General features: G+C 38.1%; 1 protein-coding gene across 5 annotated transcripts in view; it reads right to left on the bottom strand.

Annotated features, from left to right (window-relative positions):
• Positions 1-16,811, bottom strand: part of rtet (major facilitator superfamily domain-containing protein rtet) — a 294,106-nt gene that overhangs the window by 188,380 nt on the left and 88,915 nt on the right. For all 5 annotated transcript variants that reach the window (XM_067140241.2, XM_067140242.2, XM_068226066.1 and 2 more), the window contains one exon: positions 4,160-4,318. In XM_067140241.2, the coding sequence (XP_066996342.2) occupies positions 4,160-4,318 (159 nt within the window). The remainder of the gene's footprint in view (positions 1-4,159; positions 4,319-16,811) is intronic.

Here is a 16,811-nt window from a genome sequence, read left to right as displayed (position 1 = left end):
GGTAAGTTAGGTAATTACAGGCACTCAAAAGCATTTATACTGATAATTCATCACCAATGAGAACTAATACAGAATGAGTACATGGTTGAAAACATTTATAAAGATTAGCAAGGCAGTGACATTCATCATTATTGTTCATTGTTTATATGAATCATCCACTGAAAGGTATACAATAGCAGGGAGAGAGTTCAGTTGGGTTAAAATGTGGTAAGCATATTCCCTTATGCCAAAGACTTAGTCTTGTGGCAGGCTGTGTTGAAGAACTTGCAATTTAATGTCTCAGCACGTGAAAAATGCACCATGCATAATAATATAAAAATGAGCATTCCACAGACCAAAGTGACGTCAGATAGCAGGAAGCATAAGAAGATTGCATATAACTTGTAAGGAGTATAAAACTGGAAGACGCAGATAATTTCAAGTACTTCAGTGTTGCAAAGCCACTGCAGTGAGTTTCCAGTGGCAATAAATGGTTTTCTGAAAGAGAATTCAAAGGAGAAACATTCTTATATCACTGCAGACTGACTGCTGTATGGGAGTGAATGCTGGGGAATATAATATATTTGTCATCAACAGAATGTATTCCCAATTACAGATAGATGATGATGTCGCCGGTGGTGAGTTTATAGAATCGGTGGAAACATTTAATTCTGGATTTATCATGAAGAAGTCAATTGAATATTTTTTTTGTTGGTGTAAATTCATGTGAATTTCTATGTGTTTTAATTTTGTGATTTAAAGAATTTTCAGGACTTATAGGAAAGACTGTGAACTGTTGATATTTAATAATCATTATAAGTGTTGGAAGACATTGATATTGGAGATCTCCAGTAATATGTTTGTTGTAACTCATTTTTTGTATCACCCTGTAGTTGCTACGTTGAGGCTTCGATCACGAAATCACTGAGTTTCGCAATCGAAACCACTAGAATAAATTTCCTACATTACCATATAAGGTGCTGTAATGCTATTGGCAAAAATAACGCTAAATTCTATTAGTGAAACTTCGGGTCGAAACAGAGGTAGCTTACCTGATTGGCTGTTTGAGTATTTCCCAATTTCCGCCTTTTGGCTCCTCAGCAGGAGCAAGGCTCTTTTCAGCGTCTTTGGTTTTCGTACGTCTTAACGATCGGACGCACCTTGTTAGGTGGTCCGCTCACCGGCTCCAGAAATCTCGGGGTAAGCATGTTTTCTTTTCTCAAGTGTTAAATTAAAATGTAAATTCATTTGTCCGGAGTTTACCTTAGACCCTAATTTTCACGTTTTGATCTTGTAATGCCTTAGTTCGTCAGCTAGGCATATCCTTTGTTTTGGAGGCAATTCCTCTTATTAACCTTTTGTGTAAATGTAAACTTTAACTTTTTTCTTCCGAGTAGCCTCCAACAATTCCACGTCAATTTAGCGTACACCTGTTGAGCTATGCGTCCCTCACTGATGTGTATTAGGAGAGGACTGCCCTTCTATAGGCCTCTGCGCTAAATTTAATTTCCGTTGTTTCCTTTCCTTGCAACATTTTTAGATTGCCTTGTAAGATGTTTGTAATTATGTCATATTCCCTGTTAAATTTTCATTGTAAATTTCAACATTGAACTTATGCTCACTTATTTAAATGTAATTGTAATTTTGTGTAAATATTCACTTTGCTGAAGAACTACCGATAGGACCTCCGTGGTTCGATTTAATTTTTTTTTAATTATGTTATGCTTTCAATTGGTGTTTTATACCTTTCTTGTTAATATTCTTTAATGTGAGTAAATTAAACTAAAAGGAAAATGCTCTTACGTTTCTTTCCCTACAACGTCACTTAAGATCTCGTCCTCTGTAGGGGGGGGGGGGGGGGGGGGGAGGTTGGTAGCAACTCACCACCAGTGACATCATAGATGTAACCCCCCCCTTTTTGCAGAAGAAGAGAGCACATAATACAAGGTACATATAAAACAAGTAATGATTTAATAATCCAAAATAACAAACCTGAAAGAATAACATCAGCCGATGATACACTCGGAAAAACATTTTAATTCTGACAACACGTGGCTTCGCAGGATAACCAACATGACAACTAGAGAAAGGATAACCGAGCTCGATAGCTGTAGTCGCTTAAGTGCGGCCAGTATCCAGTATTCGGGAGATAGTAGATTCGAACCCCACTGTCGGCAGCCCTGAAAATGGTTTTCCGTGGTTCCCCATTTTCACACCAGGCAAAAGCTGGGGCTGTACCTCAATTAAGGCCACGGCTGCTTCCTTCCCATTCCTAGCCCTTTCCTGTCCCATCGTCGCCATAAGACCCATCTGTGTCGGTGCGACGTAAAGCAAAAAAAAAAAAAGGGAGAAAGGATATATGGGAAGCAGGCTGGGAAACCCTACAGAGGATGAGATCTTACGTGACGTTGTAGGGATAGAAACGTGAGAGCATTTTCCCTTTAGTCCAATTAACTCACATTAAAGAATGTTAACAAGAAAGGTATAAAACACCAATTGAAGGCATAATAATATCAATAAAAAAAATATCAAATCGAACCACAAGGGTCCTATTGGTAGTTCTTCAGCAAAGTGAATATTTACATGAAATTACAATGAGGCCTACATTTAAATAAATGAGCATAAGTTCGATGTTGAAATTTACAATGAAAATTTAACGGGGAATATGACATAATTACAAACATCTTACAAGGCAATCTAAAAATGTTACAAGGAAAGGAAACAATGGAAATTAAATTTAGCGCAGAGGCCTATAGAGGGGCAGTCCTCTCCTAATACACATCAGTGAGGGATGCAGAGCTCAACAGGTGTATGCTAAACTGACGCGGAATTACTGAAGGCAACTCGGAAGGAAAAAAAAATTAAAGTTTACATTAATAATAATTTCGTGTGGCTATTTCTAGCCGAGTGCAGCCCTTGTAAGGCAGACCCTCTGATCAGGGTGGGCGGCATCTGCCATGTGTAGGTAACTGCGTGTTATTGTGGTGGAGGATAGTGTTATGTGTGGTGTGTGAGTTGCAGGGATGTTGGGGACAGCACAAACACCCAGCCCCCGGGCCATTGGAATTAACCAATCAAGGTTAAAATCCCTGTCCCGGCCGGGAATCGAACCCGGGACCCTCTGAACCAAAGGGCAGTACGCTGACCATTCAGCCAACGAGTCGGACAGTTTACATTTACACAAAAGGTTAATAAAAGGAATTACCTCCAAAACAAAGGATATGCCTAGCTGACGAACTAAGGCATTACAAAATCAAAACGGTGAAAACCAGGGTCTAAGGTAAACTCCGGACAAATGAATATGCATTTTAATTTAACACTTGAGAAAAGAAAACATGCTTACCCCGAGATTTCTGGAGCCAGTGAGCGGACCACCTAACAAGGTGCGTCCGATCGTTAAGACGTACGAAAACCAAAGACGCTGAACAGAGCCTTGCTCCTGCTGAGGAGCCAAAAGGCTGGAAATTTGGAAATACTCAAACAGCCAATCAGGGAAGCTACCTCTGTTTCAACCCGAAGTTCCACCAATACAATTTAGCGTTATTTTTGCCAATAGCATTACAGCACCATATATGGTAATGTGGGAAATTTATTCTAGAGGTTTCGATTGTGAAACTCAGCGATTTTGTGATCGAAGCCTCAACGTAGCAACTACAGGGTGATACAAAAAATGAGTTACAACAAACATATTACTGGAGATCTCCAATATCAATGTCTTCCAACACTTATGATTATTAAATATCAACAGTTCACAGTCTTTCCTATAAGTCCTGAAAATTCTTTAAATCACAAAATTAAAACATAGAAATTCACACGAATTTACACCAACAAAAAAAAAAAAAAAAAAAAAAATATTCAATTGACTTCATCATGATAAATCCAAAATTAAATGTTTCCACAGATTCTATCAACTCACCACCGGCGACAACACAACAAAAGTCTCCAGATACCTTATTCATAAGCTGAGGTAGAAAATATAAAAGTAACAAGAATGATATGAAGCAAGAGGAGATTTTGTCACCTCTGGGAAGACTTTCCCAACCCAGACATTACAATATCTTCTCAAACAATCAATGCCACAGGAGATTTATGGTCATCAGATAGATACTGTCAAAAGAAATGTCTGAAGCTCTTTATAAAACTGGAATTATGAATTCCTAATGGATTTAAAAATACTTACCATTCCTGACCCTCTCTCTTTGGGAGTCAGAACGTCAGCAATTATAGCCAATGACAGGCTCACATTGCCTTTACTAATACCTCCAACAAAACGTGCCACGACGAACAGAAAAAATGTCGACGACAATCCCCACAGGAGATACGAGAAGGCAATCCCCACCTGGAAAGAAAAAATAAAGGGAAATAATTTTAAAACAATTTAATTCTTACAATAACATATACAGAACACATCACATGGTAACTGGATTAAAGAAGGCACTATAGAATATACAATATGTAAAGGAATTTAAGGATATTTTTCACTACATATGGAAAAGAAATTTTTGCCAACTTTATGATAAAACATTAAGTGGAGATCAACGTTCTTAAGTGATGCAGCACTTGTCTGGAAATAAGCACTTTGCAGCTGCTTTGCATTTGCAATAATTACTAATAGATGAAACAGATTCTTTAAATTTGGGCCTATCCCAATACTCATAGTATTATTTAAATGTATGTAAATCATTTGGTTGCATTGACATTTCTATTGGCAAAATAATATAATCCGAGACCGGGATATTTCCTAACAAAATACATTAATTTGTAGCCTCCAGACAAATCCACATTAAGGAAAAACTATCTCCCAAATGTTATGAAGAAACTTTACAAAGAATCCAGGCAGTATGTGATAGCAAAAAAACTTTGGGTGAGCACTGACTAAACCACTGATTCAAGTGGCAGATAAGTAGGAAATATTGTAGTTGGCGTGTTGAAGAATGACAAAACTGCTTTTGAATATCCTCATTTGCTAGTGAGTAAAGAAATGTCTGCTGCAAACCATGTCACTGTAGCTGGTTGTTTAATGAAGCCATGCATTTACCTTGCCCAAAAGGCGCAAAATAAAACGATGTATTGCTTCTTCTTACTGATAGTACAGCTTACATGAAAAAAAAAAAAAAAAGCTGAAGGGCTTTCTGCAAGCTTTCCTAAAATATTACAAGTAACCTGCATAGTTCACGCTCTACACAGGTTACGTGAAACTGTACAGAACCAGTATCCTAAAGTGGATAATTAGTGTCTAATGGCAAAGAAGTCTTTGTAAAACCACAATCAAGAATCTATCTGTTTAAAGAGAAGAACGTAGGTCCTGTACTTCCTCCTTTGCCTATTGTCATGTGATGGGGTACCTGGCTTAGCGTTGTGGTATACTACGCTGGCAGTTTCAAAAGTTTCACATCTGTTGTGAATGTTTTTGATAAAAACAACATGTCGCCAACTGAGATTCTTCAAGAGTTACTGAAAGACAGCTCTCTGAAAAATGATTTGGATTTATATCCGGCAATCTAAGTTTCATATGTTAAACCAAACACACACTTGAAAAATCCACTAACGTGCTGACAAACAAGTGAAGGAGCTGTGTGCTGTTGAAAATAACCTAGATTCACTCTCAGCCTGGCAGGTACAGGGATTGTTAAAAGTCAAATATAAAAAAAAAATCTGGAAAAAAAGGGGGATGGGGGCTTTAAATAATGTGTAAAGTTGCTAAGTATTGGAGGGTGCTCATGTTGGTGAAAATGATGTTAGTGTAGGGGACATTCCTCTCTTTTAATATGCACGTCCAATGTCCTATGATGTGGAGCAATCGTTTTTGAGGAATAAGGTGCTCTTTAGAGATAATTAAAATGCATTTGAAATGGACAATTTGGAGATGACCTTTGTTGTTCACTGCAATTCTGAGACTACTTCATTTACTGATTCGCCCAGATGTGGGGTCGCGGGTGTGAACTGTGTCGCACATGTGGACTTGGATGTGTTTTACGGTTGGATGCCGTTCCTGACACCAACCATACGTGGAGAGATGTAATCACTATTACATGTTTCTGTGGTGGTTGGTAGTGTGGTGTTTTGTTTTAATGTGGAGAGGAGAGAGTTGGGACAAACACAAACACCCAGTCCCCGACCCTTAATGAGCACACACGATAAAAATCCCAGACCCAACCGGGAATCGAACCTAGGACCCTCTGAACCAAGGCCTCAATGCTGATCATTCAGCTAAGGTGTCTGACAATTCTGAGACTACTTCTAGCATATAATATTCTAGCGTGTGATTGGCAAGTACAAACTGGTACAAATTTTTCAAAGATAATATAGGTTGTTTTGCCGTATTTACACAAAAATTACTTGTTTTGCTGTAAATATCATAGTATCTACTCTGGTACATAAATAATGAATACACGATACTGTACTTTTCCATATACAGATATCCATTTGCCTTAAGGAGCACGTTTGATAGCGCCATATTTTAAGAAAATACTTATTTACCTTTTGAACATAAGTGGGTGTGATATATGAATCCTAATATTTTATGTTTTTACAACATAAAAATAAATATCATTCACAATTTTAGCATATAAAAATCTGCTCCCAAGCAATGAGCAACAGCGATACGTATGCTCCAATGGCACCTTCCTCTCTCAAGTGAGATCATCATCATCATCATCATCATCAATGCGAATGGCTTTACATCCTACCATCTACTTTTACAATGTTCAAAGATGCTGAGGTGCCAGAATTGTTTTGACCCACAGAAGTTCTTTTATGTGCCATTAAATCCACTGACACTAGGCACACATATCTGAGGGCTTTCAAATAACACTGGACTGAGCTGGAATGGGACCTGCCAACTTTGGCTCAGAAAATTATTATTATTATTATTATTATTATTATTATTATTATTATTATTGTACCGGTAGGTACACCTATAAGCCGCACATTTGAATTTTCTGCCTTAAATTACTTCTCTACCGGAGAAACTCTGAACAACTGAATTAATTCAACAGTTCCTCAGAAGAAGCCACTGTGTGTATTTCGATTTGTTTTTGTTTTTTTGGTTGATCAAGAAGTGTGGACCTTCTCTGACAGATGCCTCTACTAAAAAACTATGATCACGCACCCTGGTGCAAAGGGAAGGAACTTTTTGAAGAAATTTTGTATTCGAAAGTTTGTCTTTACTAAATTTTGCTCTTTCATTTTTTGGGTTGGCAATATTAATCTTTCTTTCCGCCAGTTTTGAATTCAGCCAATCCCGAATTTCTTTAATTAATTTTTGACCAATAATGTCTTTCTTCTTCGATGTTGATGTATAACTTTTAGCTACCCAATAAACTTGAGTGGGTGTGTCTTAATTATTCATTAAAGGTCTCGAAGCTTCCACGAGGGTTTAAAAACTGCTGGTTTTCACGGCTCTTTGCCACTCGAACAACATCTAGCTCAGTGTGTGGATATGTAGCAGGGGGCGGGAAGCGCCTCTTTCTTCAGGCAGCCGTTCTTCAACAAGGTAATGGCCGTTTAACATCTTTATTTTTTGCTAGCTCAGCAGTTTAACCCTCGGGGCAGGTCCGAAAACTTTAATATGTAAACAATCCATTGAAACATGTAAATCTTTCCGGTCTTAGTAAAATTTTCATATAACCTTAACTGTAAATCAGGGATAGAGAGTGCCTTACCCTCTCGAGCTCCCCTTCATCTTGAATTTGAGGTGACTACGTTTTTGTAACCGTTCTTCTATTCCTTCTTAATGTGTTAAATTTATTCTGTATACGTGTCACCTCCATAGTATGGGAATAGCCCCTGCTTATTGGCCTAGCGCCCCTTAGGTTTTAAAACGCTTCATGTAGGAGTGCAAGTACACGCCTCCATTCATCTTGGTTTTTTTTGGGCCATTTAATTAATCTATTCCTTTTTCACGAAGGCCCAGTAGAATGGGTACTAGATACCCCTGTTTTTTGATAGGTGTGCCTTGAGGGCAGTTAATAGTAATACTGGTTGTTGCCTTTGATGGGCTTGAAAAATTGAGAGCGGTCAGCTCTTTCTGGTATTTTGAAAGGCGCCCTCTAGGAGGCTTGATATTACTAGGCGGGAGCAAGTGCTCCATGTTATGAGGGGTTTTCTGCCCTTTGGTAATATGTTGGTTATGAGCTGAGAACTCGGGAATTGTAAAAAAAAAAAAAAAAAATGTTAGGGCTTGTGGCCCAGATTGTTAAAGTTCATCTAAATCTCAGCTTTCTTGGTCTTGGACCTGATTTGGCTTGTTGTACTCGTTTTCAAATTCTATGTAAAAATTTGTTAAATTTTGTTGTCTGTTGAAAATATAACCTTTATTTAAATTTTAAATTCATCTTTCGGACCTGTAGTTAGACCCATTCCAGCCCGCACCTTCTTTCACCTCTGCTGATCCACCAAAACACTGTAACAAGTGGTAGCAGAGCATGGTTGAACGGGTCTCAATTTAGCCCCTTTTGACGGCTAAACATTGCTTTTGATTCGAACTCTAACAATTTTCTCCGTCGCTGGAATTATTCGATTTTGCTAAATTTGTAAAGTGCCTGTCATCATGTCCGGCCCTCGCGATGTCCTACATCCCGGCTATTTGCGAAAGGAAGAATTGATTTACGAATTAACTATTAGAAATGTTCAATCTGGAGGCACGGTTGCGGCCGATACCACTAAACTAAAAGATTCTCTTGATTTGCCAATTACCACCCCAACTTTGGGAGAGAAAGAGATTGACGACGCTCTCTCCACGATCACTGACAATACTACTGAGCTAGCATCCGTAGTTAGTTTTTTTGAAGGAGGGGATCCCTCCCCAAATCAACTTAAACATGTACAAGCCAGATTGTTCCATTTTTACAATAGGGTTACTGATCTATTGTCTCTTAAGTTAAATGACATTCAAGGGCCAGTGCTCTTCTCGAAAACCTTTCTAAATTATCCAGTAAGGTTAGCCTATTGTTAACTGGGGCAGTACCCCCCAAAACCGACCAACCCACTCTGGTAAACGTAGTTAGCGAGGAGCATTCTCCCACGGGGGAAGAAAGTAGGAAATCTGTAGAAGTCCAACAAACATCTGTCCCATCAGAAACTGAGTCCGGTCGTCGCACATCCATTCCTCCCTTTGTGTTAAATAATGTTCCCTCTGAAACTGCTTCTCCACCCCTTAGGTCGTTACCTACTATGTCACCCGGGTTCAGTGGTTTGCCTCACCCATTAGCCATGTTGCTCAGGGGTATTTCTCAGTTTCCTGTTTATTCTACCAGTGACGTTATTTCATTCTTAAGGTTTTTAGTTGAATTCCAAGATCATGCTCTTGTTTTTTCTCTTTCTCCGTGTCAAATCCTTCAGATAAATTACCCTTATTCCATCGGTGTCCTTTCCTACAAAATAGTAAGAGCCATTGCTGAACAATCATCTATAGAAGAATTCCACGGCCATCTATTAGCAAACTTCATTCCGGCTAGGGCAAGGTCATCTCTAATACAGAAGTACTATTATATAGAACAGCGACTGGATGAAAATCTTTCCGACTTCATCCAAGACATTAAATTTTATACTAGGGTATTTGCTCTACATTTCCCTGAAGATCAAATTGCACAGGCCATTGTGGAAGGAATTTCCCCATCTTGCAGGTCATACTTGTGTTTTGCGTCGCGTCCGCAAACTTTTGCCGAGTTGGAAGCTATGACTGTCTCACCAAAAAGGACTACCCATGGGATCTCCAACATCAGGTATACTGGCAAAAATATATATATAGACTACTTGGAACACCAAGAAATCCAAAAACTAGACAATATCCCCTTTTGGTGCAGATTTGTTGACGATGTATTTGTTATAATAGACAATAGGCATACCAATGAAGACAAAATCCTAGAACAACTAAATAGAATAGATCCCCATATAAAATTTACTATGAAAACGGAAAACAACAACACCATAAATTACCTAGATATATCTATAATTAAACATAATGACCACTTAACATATAAAATATACAGAAAACCTACCCATACATCCAATACAATAAAAATAGACTCTACCCACCCACACACACACACAAGAAAGCCGCATATTACAGTATGATTTACAGAGCATACAACATACCACTTACAAAAGAAGATCTAAACAAAGAATTAAATTTAATCCACAATATAGCCAGACAGAATGGATACAAAAAAGAAATGATTAACAAAATTATTAACAAAATAAAAAAACCAACCATAGACCAAGTTAACCAGAACCGAGAAAGATAAAAAAAAGACTACATACTATTCACCTACAAGACATATACATCCCATAACAAATGTTTTTAAAAGACAAGGCCTAAAAATAGCCTACAAAACTACACATAGCAACGCCAACATCTTACACAATTCTAAATCCATCAACAATAAAAATCAATACAACCACTCAGGTGTCTACCGCTTGAAATGCAATGACTGCGAGGCCAGCTACATAGGGCATACCGGAAGGAACTTTCAGATACGATGTAACGAACACATAAATGCAGTTAAGCACAGACATTTTTCAGCTATGGGACAACACATCGATGACCAAAAACATAGATTTACAAATATTAACCATGACATGCAAATTCGGAATACAAACCCCAAAAGCCCCTTGCTCAGCATCTTGGAAGAATTTTACATTAATTTAGATCAATACGTCAACCCAAATTTCAACCTAAATGAAATCACAGAAAAAAGTAACATTCTTTTCGATACAGTCATTCCCTTGCTAAAAAATTATCTTAAAGAATTAAAAAACAACAGCCCATACATACAAATGAACCGCCTAAAGACCCTCCCTACCCGAGTTCCGCTCTCTCCACAGATGCCCCTCCCATCCCTCCAAACTTCCCCTCCGTATCAGCGAACTACAGCCCCAGAATAACATGTAACAGATCTCAACGTGCAACCGTGCGGCACACACAGTGCCAACACTCAACGTAAGTATATCATACATATATCACACCTTTTTTTAGCCCATTAGACGCCGTTTCTTACACAATCTATCTCTAATTTCAGATATTACAATCTACAACGTAAGGAAGCCCTCACGTTATCATCCAGAACTTATGTATATTGGTTGACATCGACATAGTTTTAATCCCAAGATGCACGGCATTACTCAATACTCCAGTTTATAATAGGCATTATCTTAACTCACGAATGATGCACGCAATTTCACAATAATTTAGTACATCAAGACAACTGTAATATCTAGCATTAATCAAGAAAACATCGGAATGAACAAAAAACTATCACAAGTTTAAACATTAGAATACAAACACTGTGTACTTGCCACATTACAAGAATAATGCAGCAACAACAAACCAGTACAAACTAGAGTTAAATGTGGACCTATTTTATTTTGTTTTTATCATTTCATCCACTTTTAGACGGCCTGTTCTAGCGGGTCAAATTTTACGTGTATATATTTGTTTTTAATAGACAATGTATGTTCCATCAATATATATGTAAATATGTAATAATTCCACATATACCGTTGTAAACGTCATTTGATGTTTACTAGACTCAGGCTACAATGAGATGACGTTTTACATAATAAGCAACTTTTTAGTCAATGAGAAAGATCCATTACACTACTGTTATATTTACTTTTTCATGATCTGTCAAATTGGGTCAGTGATATGAAGGCATTATGCCTTATAATGTGATGTTTTTGAAACCGATTTAATGTATAACAGCTGAGGATGATCCCATAGAGGTCGAAACCGGTACTGAATTTACTGCATATTGTAAATAAACATTGTATTGATAAGGTGGAGGCTTCTATATTATTTTTATATTGTAGTAGCAATCAATACGGAAATGAAGCTCATAGATTATAATACCATCATGATGATCATTCCAGGTGGGACACGTCCTTGCATTGGTTAGCTTTCGCTCTAAATTTGGCGGTTCATGAATCTCATAAATTTACTCCAGCTTCCTTGATGTTTAAGTTTGTTCCCAACACGCCGCTCTCTAACCTTTGGTCTCTTAGTGATATTCTACCTAAGACAATAGATCCAGATAATATTAGAGATCTATGGAAGAAGGCTAAAACCAACCTTAAAATTTCTCATGAGAAGATTAGAGAAAGATATGATAGTGGACGGAGGCCCACCAATTTAAAGATAGGAGACCAAGTTATGGTCAAGAACTTTGTTCCCGCGGGCAAGCTTGCCCCCAGATTTCATGGGCCGTATATTAATTTAGATTTTCTTACGCCGGTCACATTGTTAGTGAGCAATCCAGCCACTGAGAGGATCTTTGGGGTACATATATCACAAATTAAACCCCTGTAGGGTCATTGTTAACTTTGTCATCTATGTGTTGCAGCAGCGTAAAGGTTATATTTTGTTTTGTTTTTTTCAGAGGCCTTCTGCCCCAATATAGTTTGATTGTTATTGTAATCAATATTTGATGTAAGACCTTACCCGTGGGTTATTCTGTTGCAATTTCCTGCACGGCCATTACCAAGCTCCCGTCTCCTGCTAAACCATACCAGTGGCATTAAAAAAAAATAAAAGTCTCCAAGCCGCTGGCCCCTCAGCCTCACCACCAAGATAGTACCCTAAAGCATTTGTTCCAACAACAATTCTGCCGCCAAGATTTTACTGTTTCAGTGCCCCGCAGCCGTGCGGCGCCTTACCCCCACTGTGGTGGGGTAAGGGCCCACCCCACTCCCGTGATGTCTTCCTGCGTACGGCGCGCCGGAGTCTATCTCCCGGCACAGGCTGATGTGCGGTGCCCCATCCACCAGCTTATCTCTGGACTGTAAACAAACTTCGCATCTGCGGCGGGCGGGCTTCACCACGACTACCCCTCTCATAGTGCGGGAGAGAGGTATCTCAGGGTACTAGAGGGGTCCGGGCGACCTCGACTGGAATTTGGCAGCGGTGGCTGGTCTTGCCGTTAAAAGTAGCAACATGTACCTGGTATTCTACAGCACACAACGGCACACAAAACACTCTAAATCTGGGGTCTAACAAGTTATCAACGAAAAGACTTCAAATTTTTTCTCTTTCTTCAAATTTTTCTTCTTCTATATTAAGAGACTGTTTCACCGATTAATGTTTCTTCCATGTACTTCAACAAATCTATCACCTGGAAAGCAATATTTTCTTCAAGTTGGGTTTTGGAATATACTTTATTCAACAGTCTTCAGTGTCATCCCTTGGAAGGACTTTTGGTGGAGAGGTCTGTACCGGTTGGTAAACCTATAAGCTGCACATTTGAATTTTCCACCTTAAATTACTTCTCTACCGGAGAAACTCTGAACTTTAACAACTGAATTAATTCAACAGTTCCTCAGAAGATGCCACTTGTATATTTCGATTTGTTTTTGTTTTTTTGGTTGATCAAGAAGTGTGGACCTTCTCTGACAGATGTCTCTACTAAAAAACTATGATCACGCACCCTAGTGCGAAGGGAAGGAACTTTTTGAAGAAATTTTGTATTCGAAAGTTTGTCTTTACTAAATTTTGCTCTTTCATTTTTTGGGTTGGCAATATTAATCTTGTAACCGTCCAGGCTTCTCCAGCCCTACTAATTTAATATAAGGGCCGATGACCTTCGATGTTAGGCCCCTTAAAACAACAAGCATCATCATCATCATCATCATCATCATCAATTTAATATAATATCATTTTACGCGATATCATTTGATACCAAGTTTACCCGCCATCGGCAATTATTTGTAATAACATATTTATTCAACGTCAATCATTTGTAATCAAGGCTTTTTGGAATCATATTGTATATATGATAACATCGTTTTATTATTTAAATTATTATATTATGTAGGATAAGAATTCATTATGTTGTAAATACGGTCAATATGTTGAGACATAGTTGTTTTCATTTCATCTCATATTTGTGTATACGGAGGGTTATTCTTGAAGCTTGGGATTTTGCGTTAGTCATGGGTTTATTTTATGACCAAGGCTAGTAAACAGCGACCCGTGCGCGAGGCTTGCAAGCTGGTCAGCTATATCATCGCCACGCCTTCTGGACTTGTCGAGGAAGAAGAGAAGGGGAGTTGATGCTTCGATCTGTCGAATCAGATACTTCGTTGTATATGAGTTTTGAAATTGAACTGTTATCAAGAGTGGGGGTGAGCCCGGATATATACTGATTCTCAACACGAGAACGGGACCTTACGACCTGACAACCTTACAACCTAACGAGATACTCCATCACTACTACTTCAACTGTGAACATCTACTTTGAACGACGTGATTTGATTTTTGAAACAGTGTGTGGTCGCTCCGCGACATATGTATTTTTGTACAATGTGTTATCGCTTCGATACAGTACTCAGCTGCGGTAATGTTATCGGATCTACGTGAAACGAAACAAGCTTACGGCTTGTATTATTTTCAGTAAATATTCTGGACGAAGAACTATGTTTAGTTCAAGTCTACGGAATTTTGGTACAAGTCTGTACCGTATAAATAGTATAGCTCAGTTGGACTGAGATTTCTACTAATATGGAAAAATTCATATCTCTGAATTTTCTCCTCATACGATCAACGCTGATCAGTTTTTACAAGAACAGGACCAATGTCTAATTTAAAGACTAGGCAAGCAGGGATTGCTAGTCCAGATAGCCCGTACCATATCAGAGAAGGAAGGAAGGATGTCCATGGAGCAAAGTCTACATCGAGAAGAAGAGAACGAGTAACCACGGAAACCAGATGACTTCAACGGAAGCTGCAATTGGTGAGCTTCAATTAGATAAAGCAAGCAATGGTAAATTCAGTAAATTATAAATTCCTCCACGCTTTAAGGAAACTTTTCCGATTCATCTCATTTTTTTTGTATAATAAATTCATTTGTATTTTATATTGCGTAAATTTTCTTTCTTAGGCGATACTTAAAGGTTAATTATTTAAAATCCTACCCCTGTGATTTAAGTATAAGTCTCTATGCTAGTAAATATAAATTTTAGTTTACCATGGCGCCCAAACATTACATAGAGAAATGGGAAACCATGGAATGTTAATTGTTTCTATTTGCGTGGCAATTTGCGGGCAAGCCACAGATAGTTTATTTAATATTCATGTGTCCCAAGATGATAACTTTCATCTCCCCAAGTGTTTTGATGAGAGGGAACAGTTACAATCTTTCTTTCCGCCAGTTTTTGAATTCAGCCAATCCCAAATTTCTTTAATTAATTTTTGACCAATAATGTCTTTCTTCTTCGATGTTGATGTATAACTTTTAGCTACCCAATAAACTTGAGTGGGTGTGTCTTAATTATTCATGAAAGGTCTCGAAGCTTCCACGAGGGTTTAAAAACTGCTGGTTTTCACGGCTCTTTGCCACTCGAACAACATCTAGCTCAATGTGTGGATATGTAGCAGGGGGCAGAAACGCCTCTTTCTTCAGGCAGCCGTTCTTCAACAAGGTAATGGCCGTTTAACATCTTTATTTTTTGCTAGCTCAACAGTTTAACCCTCGGAACAGGTCCGAAAACTTTAATATGTAAACAATCCATTGAAACGTGTAAAATCTTTCCGGTCTTTGTAAAATTTTCATATAACCTTAACTGTAAATCAGGGATAGAGAGTGCCTTACCCTCTCGAGCTCCCCTTCATCTTGAATTTGAGGTGACTACGTTTTTGTAACCGTTCTTCTATTCCTTCTTAATGTGTTAAATTTATTCTGTATACGTGTCACCTCCATAGAATGGGAATAGCCCCTGCTTATTGGCCTAGCGCCACTTAGGTTTTAAAACGCTTCATGTAGGAGTGCAAGTACACGCCTCCATTCATCTTGGTTTTTTTTGGGGGCATTTAATTAATCTGTTCCTTTTTTACGAAGGCCCAGTAGAATGGGTACCAGATACCCCTGTTTTTTGATTGGTGTGCCTTGAGGGCAGTTAATAGTAATATTGGTTGTTGCCTTTGATGGGCTTGAAAAATTGACAGCGGTCAGCTCTTTCTGGTATTTTGAAAGGCGCCTCTAGGAGGCTTGATATTACTAGGCGGGAGCAAGTGCTCCATATTATGAGGGGTTTTCTGCCCTTTGGTAATATGTTGGTTATGAGCGAAGAGCTCAGGAATTGTAAAAAAAAAAAAAAAAAGTTAGGGCTTGTGGCCCAGATTGTTAAAATTCATCTAAATCTCAGCTTTCTTGGTCTTGGACCTGATTTGGCTTGTTGTACTCGTTTTCAAATTCTATGTAAAAATTTGTTAAATTTTGTTGTCTGCTGAAAATATAACCTTTATTTAAATTTTAAATTCATCTTTCGGACTTGTAGTTAGACCCATTCCAGCCCGCACCTTCTTTTACCTCTGCTGATCCACCAAAACAGGTAACAATTATTATTATTATTATTATTATTATTATTATTGTTGTTGTTGTTGTACTGGAAGGTACACCCAACCCATTCCTTTAAATGAACCGCCTTGGAGAATGCCATCTTCAATATAAAACTAGTAACAACTTGTGCAAGGAATTTGAAGTTTTGTCAACAGATGTCTCTACTAAATACTTATGTTATGCCCTCTAGTGTCAAGAGGAACTATTAAGATTGCAAAGTAATTTGTTATTTTCAGTTTTACTAAACTGAATTGGTTATTCCTTGTCTTTGGTATGTTAAAGTTTACAACACTTTTACCTCAGTCCACCAACTTCAAATATTGACCAATAACAAATTTTGTGTATGTATTTTTCACAGAGATAAATTATTTATAAGGTTCAACCTTTTCGATACAAATTACGTGTTGTATAGAGGTTATTTGCAACATTTATTTAATATGGGACCGGTTTTGACATTTATATGTCATCATCACCAATAAACAAATTAATCACAAACAAATG

Source organism: Anabrus simplex, chromosome 2 (genome assembly GCF_040414725.1).
Source record: "Anabrus simplex isolate iqAnaSimp1 chromosome 2, ASM4041472v1, whole genome shotgun sequence".
NCBI lineage: Eukaryota > Metazoa > Arthropoda > Insecta > Orthoptera > Tettigoniidae > Anabrus > Anabrus simplex.
This window is presented reverse-complemented; position numbering and strand designations above follow the sequence as displayed.